We start from the raw sequence: 18,550 nt of genomic DNA, 5'->3' as shown, positions 1-18,550 counted from the left end.
CCTTTCCATCCGTGGGAGAGACCAGAGAACAACCTTCCCCCAGCCTGGGAAGCTGCACAGGGATCCTGATCAGCAGCTGATCCCTGCCCTGATCTCCTCACCCACAGCCACCACAGCATGTCTCCTGGGTAGGGCACGCCCATCCCTACAGGCCAGCCCACATCTCCTGAGGCCACTGTGCAGGGTGAGCGGATGTCCCTGGGGGGCGGGATCTGTGACAGGCCCCGTTTCCTAGGCCTCTCAAAAAGGGGAGGGGTGTCCCTTGATCCCAGACAAGAGCTCCGGGAGCAAGAGCAAGCCAAAGCGATGTGCCCGTGCCAGCCCCTGGATCTGACCCCCGCTGAATTCTCCAGCGCCAGAGTGATACATGGGGGAAAGCTGATTGCAATCCGCACACACTTTTATTTACACTAACAGAAGGCCTCGGAGAGCCCTGCTGCTCGCAGACTCCAGCACTCGAGAGTTCCTCCTGGAGCCCCAACAGAGGCTGCTGGGAGTTTAACTGGCTACGGCAGCTGCACCCCAGCCCCCTCCTCCAGGCAGCATGGCTCAGGGACTCCGAATGCAGGAGCCACACATTTCATGGCATGTCATAGAGCATCACTCCCAGGCCCATGGGACCCAGGGATCCTGAGCCAGCAGGCAACAGAGGCATTCCTGCAGCCAGCTCACTGAGCACTATCATCTCACCCTGCCGCAGGTCGCACCCTGAGGCATCGTCGCCATCGGCACAGCTGGCCACAGTCTCCTGGAGCTGGAGGGGTGCTGGGCCTGTGGGAAAGCACCTCAGAGTCGGAGCTGGAGCAGGTAGCGGATCTGGCACTGGCTCTCCTGGTAGATCAGGTACTCGCTCTGGCTGAAGGAGGAGTCCTGGTACTTGGCCATGGGGATGGGTTTCCCCTGCGGCACCAGCACCTTCCTGCCCTCAACCATCAGCTCTCGGTCACAAGCAGGGTCTGGGGAGGGTGGGACAAAGAAGGGGTTAGCGCATGGGACTGGGCCAAGAACTGCCAGCACCAGGCTGTGCGAGACCCCCACTTATCCCATCTCCAAAATCCCACTCTCCACCATCCCCCCATCTCCAGCTCCAAATCCCCGTCATCTCTGTCATGCCCCGCCATTGCCAGCACCTCCAGCCTGCTCCCATTCTGAATCCCCACCCCCTCCACCTCCCCACAGGCGGGTGGCAGCCCCCAGTGGGGAGGGCAGATCGGGGAGCGCACTCACCTGGCTCAGTCCGACCACAGGCGATCACACTGTCATACCCCGGGGGGGCCTTGCGCAATGATGAGTCATCCTGGGTGATCCGATACTCCTTGCCTAGGGCCACCTCGTTGAGGAACATGATCCCGACCCCCTGGGAGGTGCAGCTCACTGGAGAGGGGAAGACCGGCCTGTGCTGCTGAGGCTGGCTGCAAGGCCCATTTCCATGCCTGGCCTGGCCGCCAAGCTGGCACAGCCTGCCCCGTAGCACTCCTCAGAGATGGCAGCGACACACTGCCCTGGGTGGTTCTGCTCCTTTGCCCCGCCCTGACTATGGGCGGGGACAGCACTCACTGCACCCCCAGTGCTTCCAATCACCCCTCTGCTGTGGCCTATTAAAGCCACCTGGAAAGCTAGGGAGCCCTGCTTCCCCAAGCCAGGAGCTCTCTTCTGCCAAGAGGAGGGGGAAGCTGCTCTCCTCGCTTCACTCTCCCTTAGTCTAACCTCTCGCTCACACCCATCTGTGCCATCCCACCACCCAGGTGTGTCAGACTCAGCCCTGCCGCACCTGGCACTGCCAGCAGGGCCACACCATCTAGGAGGCACAGACCTGGGGCAGGAGAGGGAAAGGGGGCCCTGAGAATGTAATGCCATGGGCTTCCCACTGTCCCCAGACAGATACTCGCCTTGCAGAGGCTGCCAGTGTCTCCTCTTGCCCGGAGGGGATATGAGAGGGGTGGGGGTGGCTGGGAGAGCTCCCTAGACTGGGCAGCTGTGGGCCTTACCATATCCCACCGACTTGCCGTTCTCAGAGGCGAAGTAAAGCCCCTTGCCTACACGCCCGCCGGAGTGCGGCATGATGCGCAGGCCGCTCTTGAGGATGGCGGCTACGACGGCCACGTTGGTGCCATGCCACAGCAGGCGCCGGTTCTCCAGGTTGTCGTGAGCCTTGAAGCGCTCGCTCTGCGGAGCCGGACAGGGCAGTCCCCAGCTCCAGACAGAGTGGGGCCTCAATTGCTGTGCACCCCCAGCCAACACCGCTCATAACCTCACTGATGCAGAAGGAATCTCAGCGCTGGGAGAAGCGGCTGGATCCACAGCCCTGCAGCCAACAGGACTGATGCGGAGAGCAAGGAGAGCAGTATCCGCTTCCCCCACTGCTGTCCTGGGGGAGGCAGCTGAGAGGCCCGAGGGCAGCTGACGCTCCGAGCCCTTGTAGCCTTCGGCCTCTGCCCAGGCTGCCAGAGGCCCCCTTCGCCCGTTGCCAGCACCAGTTCCGAGCCGCTGACATCAGCCACGCTGACAGCCCTGGGCAAGGCCAGACTCCCTCTGCTGCACCCATGAGTGCCGGCTGACGAGACCTGGCCTGAGCACAGTTAAATGGACAACGCTGAACCGAGGCAGAGCAGCTGGAAGCTGCTGGGGCTGAGCCCGTGTTGCAATTGCTGCACAGCCAGGGCACCGCTGGCTCTTGGGGCCTGATACGGAGCCAGGCACCGCATCCAGCAGCTGTTTGTGCCCAGGGGGAGCTGCGGGGTGCCAAACTCTCCCCCACCTGGCCAACGAGCAAGGGCCCATGGACACATGCACCCGTGAGTGGCAGGACACTAGTGCTCTCACCTCTCCCTCCCTCTTCACCTTCCAGATGTTCAGGATCTTGACCTTCCGGTGGCTCACCCCAGTCTTCTCTACGTAGGTCTGGATCACCTGTGCGGGAGACCAGAGTGATTGGGGAGCACCTGGGGCAAGACCAGGCAACAGCAGTCCTCTGCTCACCCCCTCAGTGCCAGCCCCCCATCCCTCCTGCCCTGGCTACCACAGAGGTCCATACTGGGGGCTCTAGGCTTGCGACCCATCCCACAGGAGGTTTCTCTGCTTGGTGCTGGAGAAGCCTCTGGCATGATGACACCTGAAAACATTCACTCCCTCCAAGCCCAGAACCGCCCCTGTTCCCAACACCTCCAGCAGTTCCAGCTCAGACCCACAAGTTCACCAGGCCTGGGCTCCCACCCTGGCCCTGTCAGCTCCATTAGCGGAACCCCTCAATGGCCTGGAGGGACTAACCCCTGGGGAGAGAGGCCAATTCACCTACACCAGGCTCCTCCCTGGCTCTCACCCCAGCTTGGAGAGCCCAGGCAGTGCTGAGATAGCCTGGGGGTTGAGGGGGAGGGGCACTCACATCCCTCCTGGTGGGCCTTGGAGGAAACAGCTTCCTTTCCATACCAGACAAGTGCCATGCAGGAGGCAGGGTTGGCACTGTACAGACCAAGATGGAAATACCAACAGAAGGACCCCATATCCCCAGGCGCTCCCTCAGGGAAGTGACAGCCCACAACCCCTTCTCATACTGGGCTAGTGACCCCCAAATCGCTCCCCTGCCCAAGCTGCTGCCTCCACCAGGACACTTGGCGTGCACCAGCCCCTCCAGACCTGGTAATCCTCCAACGCCGGGTCCACCAGGGTGAGCTCACACTTCAGAAGCTCATAGTCCTTGTCCAGCGGGTGAGGCACTTCCTCCACCTTCACCTCCTCCTCCTCTTTCTTCTGTGCCTGCAGGCTCTGGGCCAGTTCAATGTCTGCCAGCACCTACCAAGGCAGAGAGCCAGGCTGATGGGAAGGGTGGGCCACTTTAACCCCTTAGTAGCCCTGGAAGCTCCTTGCCCATCCTGTCCAGAGACAGCATGGCCAAGGGTGGGCATGACCCCAGCTGAGGTTTGTATGCCCTGCTGTCCTTCACAGCATGGCCTCAGCCTGCCCAGAGGCTCTCCAAGGGGGTCTGGTTTTACACTCCTGGGGAAGGAGAGGCCCTTTCGCCCACAGCGCTCATGGGAATTTGGATGCACATGGCCCACACATTATTCAGTGGGCCTCCCTGCTGGGGTGGTGGTGGGCAGCGCCGTGCCCCCTAACCCGCTGGGCTCCCAGGCGAGCACCAGACATGCCAACAAGGAGATGCCGCAGACTCCGGGTGGCTATTTCTCTGTGCAGGGCTGGGCCTCTTCTCCCTCTCACAGGGCACTCCGGCCCTGTTCTAGAACCAAGGAAGCAAATGGCACAGTACCACCCCACCTCACCACCACGGCAACAGCAGGGGTGATGGTGGTGGCTTCCTCAAGTGCTGTCCTGGAGCACAGACTTCTTCCCAGCCAGAAGGGGATGCTGCGCTGATGGCCCCAGGAAAATCCAGCCAGCCTCAGCCCAAGGCCAGGGGGAGGGAAAACATTCCCATCTGGGAGACTGGGCAGGCAGCAGGAAAGCTGTGAGGAAGGGAGGCCTGGCCCTGGCACTGGGGGGTCCTGCCCTGGCCAGCAGGAGAATCCAGCACAGTGCAGACCCAGCCCAATTGCCGCAGGCAGGACCCTTACCAGCAACATGTCCTTCTTGGCCTGGACGATCTCCTGCGTGTTGATGGGAGGGGGCCTGGCGCGGCCGAAGCTGTGGGGGATGATGGTGTAGAAGCGGGACGACAGCTCCTCCAGCTGCCTGCAGGACAGTGGCTGCTCCTGCAGAGCCGTCTCAATGGCCTCCAGGGCCTCGAAGCCCTTGGCGATCTGCTGCTTGCTCAGCTTCCCCAGCGGCATCTTCTTCACGTCTGGGGCAGGCAGACAGGCATGGGGAGGGGAGACGAGCAATGGATGGCTCAGGTGGCTGCCAGCAGGGGCACCTGCATCCCCCCCAGACCTAAGCGTGACCCCTTCCCCTCGGGGGCCCCAGGGCAATCTCTCACAGAGACCCTGAGCTCATACAAGCCTCTCCCCCATCCCTCAGGGCAGTGCTTTTTCTGCACGCCTGCAGCAGACCTCTGCCTCACACCCAGCCCCAGCCATGGGTCATCATTACAGGCACCTTCCTCCGGACAACGAGGAGCGAGCAGGAGGTCAGTTCAACTCCCTTCTACCCTAACCTGCAGCACCCCTTTATTCCAGCTGGGGCTTCCCACACAGCTCTGCCAATGCCTCTCAGTCCTGATCTGCAGCCGCCCTGCCAATGTCCCTGCAGCCCCCCTGCTAATCCAGCCCTGAGCCCCCATAGCCCTGCCAATGCCCTCCAGCCTGACCTGCAGCCCCTGCTCTTCCAGCCCTGAGCCCCCACAGCCCTGCCAATGCTCCTCCAGCCTACCCTGCAGCCCCTGCTATTCCACCCCTGAGCCTCCCACAGCCCTGCCAATGCCCTCCAGCCTGACCTGCAGCCTCCTGCTATTCCAGCCCTGGGCCCCCCACAGCTCTGCCAGTGCCCTTCAACCTGACCTGCAGCCCCTGCTATTCCAGACCTGGGACTGCTCCTGAGAAGAACCATCCACCTATCACACAGCTTTGCAACACAGTTCTAGGGGCTGGGAGCACCAAGCTCACTTCCATCATTGCCCCAGGTACCCAGCTCCAAAGCTTGGAACAGGTTGATTACAAAGAACAACTCAGCCAGTCACCCTGTGATCTAGATCAGTGGTCTCCAAAGTGGGGAGTGCACAAGAGGATAATTCGGGGTGTGCGGCAGGAGGAGCAGCGCCGCTTCGGCAGTTCGGGTGGCTTTTTTTTTTTTTTTTTTTTTTTTTTTTTGCTTTGGCAGTCCGAGCAGGGGAGTCAGCGTTTTGTTTTGTTTTTTTTTTTTGGCTTGGGGCAGCACGGAAGGGGGTGCATTCTCAAAATTTTTTTACTGATAGGGGTGCGCAATCAAAAAAGTTTGGAGACCACTGATATAGAGCAGCGTTTTTCAAAGTTTGTTGGGTCACGGCACGTAAGGCACTGAGTCACTCTGGTCAGCACTGCCGACCAGGACATTGAAAGTCCTGTTGGCAGTGCTGCTCAGCTAAGGCAGGCTAGTGCCTACCTGTTCTAACACCACGCTGCACCCCGGAAGCAGCCAGCAGGGGGTCTGGGTTCTAGGCAGGGGGATCACGGGGTTTTCAATTTTTTCAAACTTTTTTTTCTAGTGACCCAGTTGAAGAAAATTGTTAATGCTCGCAACGCAATGGAGCTGGGGATGAAGGTTTTGGGAGGGGACTCTGGGCTGGGGCAGGGAGTTGGGGTGTGGGAGGGGGTCAGGGCTCTGGGCTGAGGGTGCAGGCTCTGGGATGGGGCTGAGGATGAGGGGCTTGGGGTGCAGGAAGGGACTCTGAGTTGGGGGGGTTCAGGGCTGGGGCAGGGGATTGGGGTATGGGCTAAACTTGGGCAGCTCCTGGACAGTGGCGCAGTGAGGGTGCTAACGCAGGCTTCCTGCCTGTCCTGGCACCACGGACTGTGCTGCACCCCAGAAGCAGCCAGCAGTAGGTCCAGCTCCTAAGCAACTCCATGTGGCTCTCACCCACAGGCACTGCCCCCCACCCCTGCCAGCTCCCATTGGCTGGTTCCCAGCCTAGCCTACCTTAGCTGGGCAGCACCGCCAACGGGGCTTTTAACGGTCCGGTCAGCAGTGCTGACCAGAGCCATCGCGACCCAGTGCTATACGTTCCGCAACCCAGTACTGGGTCGTGACCCACAGTTTGAAAACCACTTCCCTAGAGCAGCATGGCCTGGCCCCTCTGACCAAGCCCTGGAGACAGCTAACAGAAACACTCAGCAGGGCTGCTGGGCCCCCAGCCAGGAGCCCCGGGCTGCAGCGGGGCCGATGGTGTAGAGGTGTGGGCTGCTTCCCCCCCGCATCCCCCAAGGGCCCCGCTCCCCACTGTACCGATATTCATGGTCTGCATGGCCTCTTTGAACATGTCATTGCTGAAGATGAGTGAGACCAACTCCTGGGTGGCCTTGTCCAGGCTGCAGGGCAGCGTCCTCTGCTTGAAGCACTTCCCTCCATCCACGCTGTCCACCTGGGGGAGGGGAGAGGAAAGCACCAGCTCAGACAGGCAGAGGGGCTCCCCTCGCCCCCATAGGACATTCCCACCCACCACCAGGCCTACTGCAGAGAAAAAGCCCCCCAGAGCCGACAGAGCCAGCAATGGATCCCCCCAGCCCTGCCCAGCCACCCCTCCCCATGGAAGTTTGTCTCCAGCGGGGAGCTGCCCTGGGGGGGTGAACTGGGGCCGTCATCTGAAGCAGAACATGTTACTTTGCCGCCTGTGGGCCAAACCCTGAGGCCCTCGCTCACTCTCATGGAGGCAAAACTCGCAACAGCTCCCGTTGCACTCTCAGGCAGCAGCGGGATACATATCCAAGTCAGGACTTCAGGATGTGGCCCCTGCATTGCAACTGCGCAGCCAGGAGGGGGGCTGCCTTCCCTGCTCCCCTAAGTCTCCAAACGAGGCTGCGCCAGCCCCTCAGCCCCATGGCACATATCCCCCTAGCCACTCAGGAAAGTTCCTGTTTCCCTGGCTCCACGTGGGGGCAGCCATACTTATCCCAGGGCTCCCCAGTCACTCACCTTCACGGTCACCTCCTGCTCCTCCTCAGCCCCATGCTGCACCTCGATCAGGGTGTACTTGCCAGGGTGGGCCACAAAGTTCTCCCGCTCAGCCCAGCTGTTCTTGGTCTTCTCCCGGAACTTCTTCTCAAAGTCCTTCTTGGCGGCTTCCAAGGAAGGGAAGGGGCTGAGCTTTGACTGTCCCACCTCCCCCTAGGAAGGGAAGAAACCCGCAGCAGGGTCAGGCTTGATGCCCCTCTCCTGTGCTCACTGCTCATCTTCCCCTTCAACTCAGGGCTCCAGCTGGCCTCTACAGCGCAACAGCAGGTGCCTTCACACAGGTGCAGCCTGTGGAGACTACAGGCCCCAGCATGCAATTCTCCATTTGATAAAGGCAACAAGGCTGCACTGCATGCTGGGTAATCTCCACAGGCTGCATGTATCCTTCTGGGACATGAATCCACTTAACTGACCTTCCCAGCTAAGCCTGACTCTGACTCTTCTGCAAGCCCAGTTTTGCCAAGCCACCCAAAATGTCACACTCGTATTCCAGTCCCAGGATAGGGTTATTCTGGCTAGCCTGGGTAAGTCAGATGAGGGACATTACAGATAGAGGTGATTTTCCTGCCAAAGTGCAATGCCTCCGCTAGTTTTTTGCCCAGGGCAATGGATGGGAAGAAGTGTTTACTTAACAGTGGTTTCCCCCTGCTTTGCCAAGTGCCCATGGCCCCTGCAAGAATAGCCACAAAGAGGAAAGCGGCAGGCAAGAGAACCATGCTGGGACCAGGTGGCTCCTATCTGGACAGGGAGAGCAAGAGACTTGATTCCATAGGATGGTCTAACCTGGCCTACACCTAATACCAGCTGGTCTCCCAAAAAGTGGCAGGAAGTTGCCCTGTCTGTCACACCATCACCACAGGCTACCGGAGCCCTGTTTGCCTGGAAGTTAAAGCTACACCAGCTGCACCCAGCACTGTGTAAAGCAAATTAGGGCAGGGAACAGCCCTAGAGCTCCTGGGACCTTGTCAGTGAGGCACCGGGCTGGGCTGTCCCTCGCCTGGCTCAGGAGTTTGCGAGGCTCGGCCTCCTTGGGAGCATCTAGCAGAGATCTGAGTCACCAGGGCTCAGGGCACTGAGGCTAACAGCCCTGATGCTAACACTGGCTTGGGCTGGGACTGTCTCCCCATGACCCTGACATCAGCAAGGGGAGTTCCTAGAACCTGAGGAAGCAGTTGAGACTGACACCTAGTGGTCAGGGAGGGAATCTCACTACAGCAGCCAATGTAAATCACCTGTTTACATGGCAGTGTCCATCCCCCAGTGTGCTGGGCGCTGCACGCACAGCGAGATAGCCCCTGCAGAGCTTACAGCTTGACAAGTCCCTCCTGGAGAGGGAGCCAGACACCCCCACCGGCACCTCTCGGGGGGGGACATGCCCGGTGGCTTCAGCCTCTCTTTCCCTGGCCTGTCCGGAGGGAGAGGGAAGGGTGTGCTGGGTCCTCCCTGAGTCTCCCCAAGGAGACTTTGGTGGGGTCTGCCACCTCCAGTACCCAAGGAGGTGGGGGTAGGGGGAAAAAGAAGAGCATGTGGGTCTGTGCAGCCACACAAATAAACAAACAAATGTCAGCAAGTAAAGGATGTAATTTAAACACCCAGCTTCTGCACAGGAGGGTGGTGCAGGTGCCACGTCTAACCGCCCTGGATTTAGCTTACTGTCATGTCCCCTACGATGGGCGGCCCTGGCTGGGCCTTGGCCTCATAGCAGCAGAGGTAGCTCCTGTAACAACGCCCCCTCGTGGCTGGCAGAGGGAGATACAGGCCCAGCTGTGCTGGTGGCTGGCCTGGGCGCAGGGTACTCACCACGCGACCCCAGCGGTTCCAACAGCTGTAGCTGCCATTGTGAGCGATGAGCTGGATGATGTAGAACTTGTTGTTGTTGTTTCCGATGTTGGTCTGGTTCAACATGCAGTCGTAATCCTCATGGATCTACCCAACACACCACAGGAGAGCAGTGAACGTGAGTGTCCCCTCAAGCAGGGATGGCTACACGACTGCTCCAGGACAGCCTGTGCTGGGGTCAAACAGGGAGGGGCTCTCTTGGGCCAGGATCCCTGGGACTGTCCTGTGGAGCAGCATTAGTAATGGGGTCTGCAGTGGGTCAGACAGGGAGGGGCTCCCTCATGCCAGGATCTCTGGGACTGTCCTGTGGACCAGCGTTAGCTGATGGGGTTTGGAGGGGAGAGGTCTCTTTCAGCTCTGCGTAGGGCTGGAAGGCCAGAGTGTTTTACAGCTCCCAGGGACCGAGTCCTTGCAGCTCTGCCGCAACCCCTGAACTGTCTTCTCTCCCAGGGTTCAGGCAGCGGGCTCTCTGAGCACCAGCATTTAGCCTCACGGCCGGGCAAATGGGGCCCATGCCCATGGCACTGTAGCCAGTGGGGCACCATAAAGGACTCGGGCTCCCGCTAGCTGGCCACTGACCAACCGAGGCTAGTCACTGGGGGCACATGAGTTGGGGGAGGAGGGAGCTGGGCAGAGCAGGGGTGAGGGAGGGGAGACTTAAAGTGACAGTGCACTCGCTGTCTCTCAAACTTCCCTAACACACACTGTGTGTGTGTCTTGGGATTGTGAGACTAACACACACAGGTTCTCAAACCCACATACACTCTGTCTCTTAAAGTCCCCCCAACACAGACTGTGTGTGTGTTAGTCTCACAATCCCAAGACACACACACACACACACCGTTGTTATTACTGCTTAGTACTTCCTGTCAAAATGCCTGCAGTGAGCCAGGTGTGGCTAGGGGCTGCAGGAGGGCTATGGCAAGATGCAGCCCCCATGTGACAGCGTAAAGCCTGCCTTGAGCCACAGGCCAAGTGCCAGGCACCACAAGCCACCACAGCAGCACAGAAGTAAGCGTAGCAATATACCATATGCCATGCCACCCTTCTGTGCTTCTGCGGACAGTGACCTAGGAATCTGCTAGTTGTAGCAGTTTACTCATTGTGACACTATCTAATCAAAACATGACCATGTAGATCGTTGCAACCACTGTTATATATCTGCAACAAATCTTGTACAAAATGTGGCATGTAAGATGTCTATGAAAAGGTTATGATTTCCTGAATATGTTTATGCTAGGTGCATGCATGCATCATTTTTGTATTTGAAGTTTGAGTATTGGCTCTATATCTGTATTTCAAATGTTTGCGCCTGGAGTAACAAGGTAGTTAGCCAGCATATCCTGAAGGGACTGGTCAAAGTGAGTGGCTCATCAAGGGGCAATTAACTCACAATGGACCATGGGAGATGCTCATCTACATTGAATAGACTTTCCTGTGGACATTTCATATGAAGTATTGGTAATGGCCTGGAGGTAATTGGGGGGGGGCGCCCACTGAGCCCGTAGGAGCCGGGGCAATGGTGGGAGGAAGAGGCACCAAAATACAAGTTCGCCCAAACCATTTTCACTAAGGCCAGTCCTGGGGCCAGGTGACATGGGAAGGTGTCTCCTCCCTCTCCAGGGGACCCTGCTGCCTGAGCCTCACTCATACCTGGGCATCACTGCCATTGCTCAGCTGGCAGGCAGAGTCGATCTTGGCTTTGAGCTTCTCCTTGGGAGCGGTCTTCAGCGCCTCCACGGTGGAGCGGACGCTGTCCTCCTCTGACTCCTGCTTCACCTTCTTGTCCTGGGTCTGGGCCTTGGCAGGCGCCTTGCGTTTGGGGGCCATTGCTCCCCTGCAGCAATGGCCACTCTGCTGCAATAAGAATTAGGCCTCCGTCAGAGTCACTTACGTCCTGCAGAGGCAGGATGGAGGGCAAGGGGGGTGTTCTCTGCCACAGGCCAGCAGCCTGCTCAATTCCCAGGATTATCTCAAAGCTATACAAGGAGTGGGTAAACACCAAGAGCTCTTCAGGACTGGGTCCGGGGACGACGGCTAGTCTTGTGCTTATGGCACCTGGAGACCTGGGTTCTGCTCCCAGCCCTGCCACTGACTTGGCGTGTGAGCTGGTGCAAGTCACTTCACGCTCCTTTACACCTCAGTTTCCCCACCCATAAAGTGGGGATAATAATCGTTCCCCAGCTCGAAGAGAGGGATGTGTAAGGCTTCATCTCACTAGTGCGTTAAGTGCATGGAGATCCTTAGATGGAAGATACTTTGCAATAGTCTACAAAAGCTGCCATGGAAATGTCCCAAGCCCAGGCGCCCTCACGTTTCCAGTGCTAGCACAGCTGGACTATACTGAGACTTTCCCCAGCCCTTCCACTGGAGCCCTCACAGGACAACTCCCCATATCTGCTTAGCAAAACCTCGCTCCCTTCCCCACCCTAGCCCACTAGCCCCATACATGCCAAGAAAGAGCAAGCCTCCCCAGCTGCCACTGTTCATTTTGAAGCACTCAGAAGTGTGATGAGCATACAAGGAACAAGCCAAGCCGCAGCCACTGTCCCAAAGAACTTACAGTCCAAGGCCCAGGGGCTGGGTCAGACGGGATGTGACTAGGGAGGACCATGCAGCACTGAAGTGGCTGAGAAAGGACGAGGATGATGAGTGGCAAAGGCAACCAAAGAGGAAGAAGGGGAAACCACTGACCCTCAGAGGATGTTTGGTTAGTCTGGGCTCAGTCCTTGGTCCATAAGAGCAGTGTGTCTCTCCCAAATGCTGACAGGAGAAATAGGAGTACTTGTTCGCAGATACAGACTAATACGGCTACTACTCTGAAAACTGACAGGAGGCAAGCTCAACGAACGAAATACCGGTCTAGTACCCTGTGTCGGTCAATGGATACGTCCAGCTAATCCACTTGTAATCATCTGACGGTGGCTACCGGCCCAGGGAGCGTGCTGACGGGGAGGCCGGGGGGGGGGGAATTTTAGCCTGCTGCACTCTGGGTCAGGCTGGTGAATATGTGTTTCCAGCACTCTCCTGCAGAGCCTAAGTCCTGGACTGCATCCCAGGCATTGCTGTTCCTCTCCGGCCCCATAGGGGCTATCCTACCAGAGTGAGAGGAGTGGCAGCAAAAGCCTGACTGTCACCAGGTCCCTGATTTGGCTGTATTTGTAGCATGGGTGGGTCTTTACTCCTTGGGAGAGAGGTGGTGATCAGAGGCTCTGACTCGTTGATGTGAGATCTCTGCTTAAGGGAAGGCCCTGTCTCTAAACTCTGTTTAAACACAGATCTGGCAAAGCCAGTTTCTAGCACTGTTCACCTGGCCATTGTGGGCAAATTCTCTGACATTCTGAACAATCAAACCAGGTCTTTCAGGCTCAGCACAGCCAAGGAGGAACCAGTTTTGCTGGATCCTTATTTAAATGTCCCCTTACCTTTGTTTGAGTCGAGCATGGTGATCTGACAGCACAAGCACACACTCCAACTGAACCACACCCAGTCAAACCCAGGCAGCTCCAGCCAAGCTGACATCAATGGGGATTTCATACTCAGCCCCCGGGTTAAACCTGCAGACTTCACTCAGCATCCAGCCGCGATGTGGCAAAAAGCAGCGTGATGGGATTATGCAGCAACACAAAGCATGTTGTGTTAGGATGCACTGGCACAACAAGCGTGTCCTACACAACACGCAGCTAAAAGAAACAGCCCCTTGGCCGACTGGAAGAGCGGCCCCTTTGGGTGACCATGACACGCAGGTTTCCTTGGTGACTGGTTGCTGATTGAGGAATTTTTAAGGGGTGGGAGAAGTGGTGTCACAGATGTGTCAGTTTTCTGCAGTATCCCTGGGAGAGCTCAATGAACTAAGTTTGAGGCTCTCTGGGGCCCACTGTATTACTAATACATTAACCATTCATTTGAGGGCCTGGATTGTACATAACTGCTCCAAGGGGGAGGGGGAGATGAGACACCTGGGGGTTCACAGAACTATAGCGAACAATGGGCCAGACAAGAATGGACTATGGAACAAAACGTGTTAAGTGGTTTTCATGGGGAAAAGCTACAGGGAAGTGAATGCAAATTCCCCACGTCCAGCTATACATAGAATATCAGGGTAGGAAGGGACCTCAGGAGGTCATCTAGTCCAACCCCCTGCTCAAAACAGGACCAATCCCCAACTAAATCATCCCGGCCAGGGCTTTGTCAAGCCTGACCTTAAAAACCTCTAAGGAAGGAGATTCCACCACCTCCCTAGGTAACCCATCCCAGTGCTTCACCACCCTCCTAGTGAAAAAGTTTTTCCTAATATCCAACCTAAACCTCCCCCACTGCAACTTGAGACTATTACTCCTTGTTCTGTCATCTGGTACCACTGAGAACAGTCTAGATTCATCCTCTTTGGAACCCCCTTTCAGGTAGTTGAAAGCAGCTATCAAATCCCCCCTCCCCCTTCTTCTCTTCTGCAGACTAAACAATCCCAGTTCCCTCAGCCTCTCCTCGTAGGTCATGTGATCCAGTCCCCTAATCATTTTTGTTGCCCTCCGCTGGACTCTTTCCAATTTGTCCACATCCTTCTTATAGTGTGGGGCCCCAGACTGGACACAGTACTTCAGATGAGGCCTCACCAATGTCGAATAGAGGGGAATGATCACATCCCTCCATCTGCTGGCAATGCCCCTACTTATACAGCCCAAAATGCCGTTAACTGTGTGCCCTTGTTGCCAAGGCTGATTCATACCCAGCTTCTCATCCACTGTAACCCCTAGGTCCTTTTCTGCAGAACTGCTTCCTAGCTATTCAGTCCCTAGTCTGTAACAGTGCATGGGATTCTTTCGCCCTAAGTGCAGGACTCTGCACTTGTCCTTGTTGAACCTCATCAGGTTTCTTTTGGCCCAATTCTCTAATTTGTCTAGGTCCCTCTGTGTCCTACCCCTACCCTCCAACATATCTACCACTCCTTCCAGTTTAGTGTCATCTGCAAACTTGCTGAGGGTGCAGTCCACGCCATCCTCCAGATCATTAATGAAGATATTGAACAAAACCAGCCGCAGGACCGAACCTTGGGGGGCACTGCTTGAAACCGGCTGCCAACTAGACATGGAGCCATTGATCAGTATCCATTGAGCCCGACGATCTAGCCAGCTTTCTATCCATTTTATAGTCCTTTCATCCAGCCCATACTTCTTTAACTTGTGGGCAACAATACTGTGGGAGACCGTATCAAAAGTTAGCTTTCCCCTCATCCACAGACCCAGTTATCTCCTCATAGAAGGCAATTAGGTTAGTCAGGCATGACTTGCCCTTGGTGAATCCATGCTGACTGTTCCTGATCACTTTCCTCTCCTCTAAGTGCTTCAGAATTGATTCCTTGAGGACCTGCTTCATGATTTTTCCAGGGACTGAGGTGAGGCTGACTGGCCTGTAGTTGCCCAGATCCTCCTTCTTCCCTTTTAAAAAGATGGGCACTACATTAGCCTTTTTCCAGTCATCCAGGACCTCCCCCATCGCCATGAGTTTTCAAAGATAACTGGCCTTTTGAAACTACACCCTGAGGTGTGAGCCATTGCCTGCTGATTATTTATTACTTGAGGCCAAGATCAAAGGCTCAAGCTGTATAAAGAAAGAGCCAGGACTATTCCTGATGGTTCTGAATCTGAGCTGGTTATGAACTCATAGCCACACTAAAAATCCAGCTGTGGAGTTTGAAGGACTGACATGTCCCAGGCCCAGAGGCTGGAATTGGGGTGACCTGTGGTAAGGCTTTTAGCATACGTGTAGGTTCTTTTAATGTTATTAATATATTTCTCTGTAATGCGTTCACCTTAAGAATAAATATGCTTGCTTAGAAAGAGCTGGGTGGTAACTGATAACTGCAGGCCGTTATGCTGTTCAGGATCGCTGAGGAGAAAGCGAAGTGTCGACACTAGTCTGTTTAGGCAGTCTGGCTTGCACAGTGTAGGCAGGAAACTGAAGTCTTAAAAATCCCCACTCAGTAGTGAGAGAGATGCAGGTCTCTGTCCAAGAGAGGTGACAGCTGAGAAGCCTCTGGTGGACCAGAAAGGGGGAAATATAGGGGCAGTAGCCCTGAACAGAGACAAATGTGTTGTGCTCTAGTGTGCTTTTTAAGATGCCCAAAGAAAGCACAACATTTTTTCAAATTTCTTTGCTCCTCTATTTTTTACATTATTACTACTACTACTGCTTAGTTCTTAGATAGGAGGCTGCTTTAGCCTACTCTGGAAGACTCTATGGACCACTGAAGAACTAAAATTATAACATCACAGACACCAAAAGAGTGAAATCTAATGAACTGGGAAGGGAAAGCATTTTTATTCACACTGTTTAAAACACTGGTATTTTATTTTAACTCTATTGAATTCAAACACCTACTAAACACTTTGGAGAAAAGCTCTCTTGGTTAAAGATTGACCTTTCAGTCCACACAAGCAGCTGCCAAAGAGTCCTCCAGTAAAGCCAGAGAAGACTAGGCTTGCCATGCCTAATATTTCTAAGGCACGAAATCGCCAAACCTTCCAACCTTCCAAGCCTCCTGTAAGCAGAAAGCATGGTGGGAGGGAGGGCACAAATCTATATGGGGCAGGTCATCTTTAAAATGTAAAGTGAAGGGGTTTATGGGTACATGATCTTTTTGCCCCCCTATTCTGGGAAAGAGGCAGAAAAAGCAGCTCAAACACAACCTCTCCCTTGGGACCACGAGAGATTTAATACACCCAGCCAAGTGGCAAGTACTTGGCTGCACTTCTCCATTTAAGCTTCGTTTGCATACCCTGGTGCAAAGAAACACAATGCCAGCAGCAGACCCCAAACCAAATGCGAACCTGGGTTGGAAGAATCACCCGATTTATTCCAGGTGTCCAAGTAACATAAGCCAAGAGCAGCATACAGAAAACAAGGACCAAACAGGAAGGAAATATAGCTGGGAAGAAGAATTCCAGGCAGAGATTGCACAGCTCAGTCTCTAGTGATAATATCCCTACTAATGGGCAATGAAGATTTGAACCTACATACTCCATGAGTATGAGATTCACGGGACTCCAGAGAGACATGGCTGTACTGTATGGACTGTACTGCAATACCCATAGAGCAGAATGCCCCAGAATCTTGCCAGGCTCAGTGCAAGACCTATCTCTTTGGGCGGGGAGGGGCATCACCTCCATAACTGTAGTGTATGAGTAGGCAGGCAGCAGCCCTGCAGGGGCAAAGAACAAACAAGCAACATAAACAAGGGAGGGGTGGAGAATGGGGCCTTTCCAGACATTTCTGTGCACAGCGAAGCAATGGGAGCTTTGGAGAGGTGGAGATGGAGCAGGGAGAGCACTAGAGTTACCCTGGGGTTTGTTGGTCGTGAGCTAGGATTTCTTTGAGGAGGAGGAATTCGGCAGGCAGGGAAGGCCCAGCACCGCAGTTCCATTTCCAAAATTAAGCATGCTTCAGATCAATCCCAGCAGCCATGGCCTGAAGGCAGCAGATTGTGTGCCCTGCCCTTGAGGCCCCTCAGGGCTTTACCGGCAAGGGACAGACTCACAGGGCAGCTGCAGGCTCCACTCAGCTGCTTTCCAACTGCCCTCTGGCCTGCTGGGGAAACAGAGGTGCACTCACCTGCCTGGAGCTCCTTCGCAGACTGGGGGGGGCTAGGGCTGCTCCTCGCGGCCGGCCTCAGCGGAGAAATGCAAAGGCGACAAGTTTAGACAAGCCGGAGCTCGCACAGCCGCCTGCTCTTTCCACTCTTCCTGCCATTCTCCTCCTCCCCATGACCTCAGCCTTTCTACTGCAAAGCAACTCCTCTTGTGGGAGAGGAGCCAGCTTAGCCCAGGGGAAAGAAGAAGTGAGCCAGCAGCCCACGTTGCATTGTCAGTGCCAGGACTAATGCCTGCTCGCAGGTCGCCTGGCATGGGCTCTGCGCTGTGTGGGCTCAGGGGAACTGGAGGGGAGTTGCTAGGGGAAAGAGACAGCAGTGAGAAACTCCGGCCCCTTCCTAGAAAGGAGGACATGGGGGTAGCTCTTAGCCAGGCCAGCACATTCCAGCCTGGATGCGCTCAGACCTGTCCCTGTTGGAACAATATGGTCAGGACAAGCCTCTCTTTCCCCGCAGAAATTCTGAGCTGGGTGCAGCTGCAGGGGTGAGAACCACTGAGCTAAACAGCAGCAGGGAAGGAGGGCAGTGAGGGCTAGTGGCTAGGGCACATGCTCAGTCCAGGAGGTAAACCCTCCAGTGGAGCTGTGGCAGTTTACACCAGATGAAGATTTGCCCCCAGGGTTTATTTCCTAGCTACCCCTCATTTTTTTTAAGTGACTCTGGGCAAGTAACACCAGCTGTGTCTCCCTGCTAAACCAGGATACCAGCATCCACCAGCTCCACACAGCGCAGTGAGCCGTGTGGATGAACGGCATCACAGAAGGACACCATGAATTCTGCCGCCTGACATCTCAGTCCCCCAGTGAGGTGGGAACTTCAAGGCCCAACTGGGATCAGTTTAGATGCTACCGTTCCAAAGTCTGAACTCTGCTAGAATCTAGTGGCCTTTAGCCCAGATCCTGCAAGGTGCTGAGCACCCCACACAGTTGAACCCAAGGGGAGCCATGACTGCTCAGCACCCCCTGGGGCAGGCCCTGTCTGCTCACCCTCCCCGCTCTGCCCCATGGGTCTGCCAAACCCCCAAAGCAAGAGTCCAGATCTAAATAGCACCCCTCAAAGCCACCATCCCACACAGGGACCCCAGCTTCAATGCTGCCACCTGCTACTGCACCAAGGGTCCCCCACACCACCACTCCACAGTGACACAGATCACTACCCCAGGGGCGGGCCCAGACCCTCCCCTGAAACTAGCCCCAACGCTCCCCCCAACCAGCCCCAGGGCCCAAATCCGCCCCCCAGCCAGCCCCTCCCCTAACCTCCCAAACGAGCCCCAGCGCGCAGCCCCGAGGCTCCCGCCCGAGCCCGGCCACCCCAGCGCCCCCTCGTGGTACACTCACCCAACACAACCCCCGCCTTAGAAGACCGCACTGCGCATACGCAAAACGAAACCGGCTGCGGAAGAAGCCCCGTTTACAGGCAGCTCAGCTCACCAACAGGAGACGGGAGGGAGGGGGGAGCTGAAGATTTGTC

General features: G+C 56.1%; 1 protein-coding gene across 8 annotated transcripts; it reads right to left on the bottom strand.

The window, feature by feature from the left end:
* Positions 1-382: 382 nt before the first annotated feature.
* PARP3 (poly(ADP-ribose) polymerase family member 3) lies at positions 383-18,275 on the bottom strand. Of its 8 annotated transcripts, none has more exons than XM_050958676.1 (12): positions 17,044-18,268; positions 12,130-12,198; positions 11,089-11,292; positions 9,397-9,522; positions 7,558-7,749; positions 6,871-7,006; positions 4,569-4,795; positions 3,634-3,789; positions 2,824-2,910; positions 1,989-2,166; positions 1,228-1,374; positions 383-956 (listed from the first exon to the last, which is right to left on the bottom strand). In XM_050958676.1, the coding sequence occupies exons 3-12, from the start codon at positions 11,263-11,265 to the stop codon at positions 787-789; spliced, it is 1,596 nt and encodes a 531-aa protein (XP_050814633.1). In that variant the 5' UTR covers positions 11,266-11,292; positions 12,130-12,198; positions 17,044-18,268; the 3' UTR covers positions 383-786. The 8 variants fall into 8 exon arrangements, with proteins under 8 accessions (XP_050814633.1, XP_050814629.1, XP_050814627.1 ...); XM_050958672.1 differs by adding an exon at positions 12,294-12,530 and having other exon boundaries at positions 864-1,374; positions 17,044-18,272; XM_050958670.1 differs by having other exon boundaries at positions 864-1,374; positions 17,044-18,272.
* Positions 18,276-18,550: the final 275 nt, after the last annotated feature.

Source organism: Gopherus flavomarginatus, chromosome 6 (assembly GCF_025201925.1).
Source record: "Gopherus flavomarginatus isolate rGopFla2 chromosome 6, rGopFla2.mat.asm, whole genome shotgun sequence".
Classification (NCBI taxonomy): domain Eukaryota; kingdom Metazoa; phylum Chordata; order Testudines; family Testudinidae; genus Gopherus; species Gopherus flavomarginatus.
The sequence above is the reverse complement of the archived record's forward strand: the minus strand, read 5'-3'. Positions and strand labels throughout refer to the sequence as shown.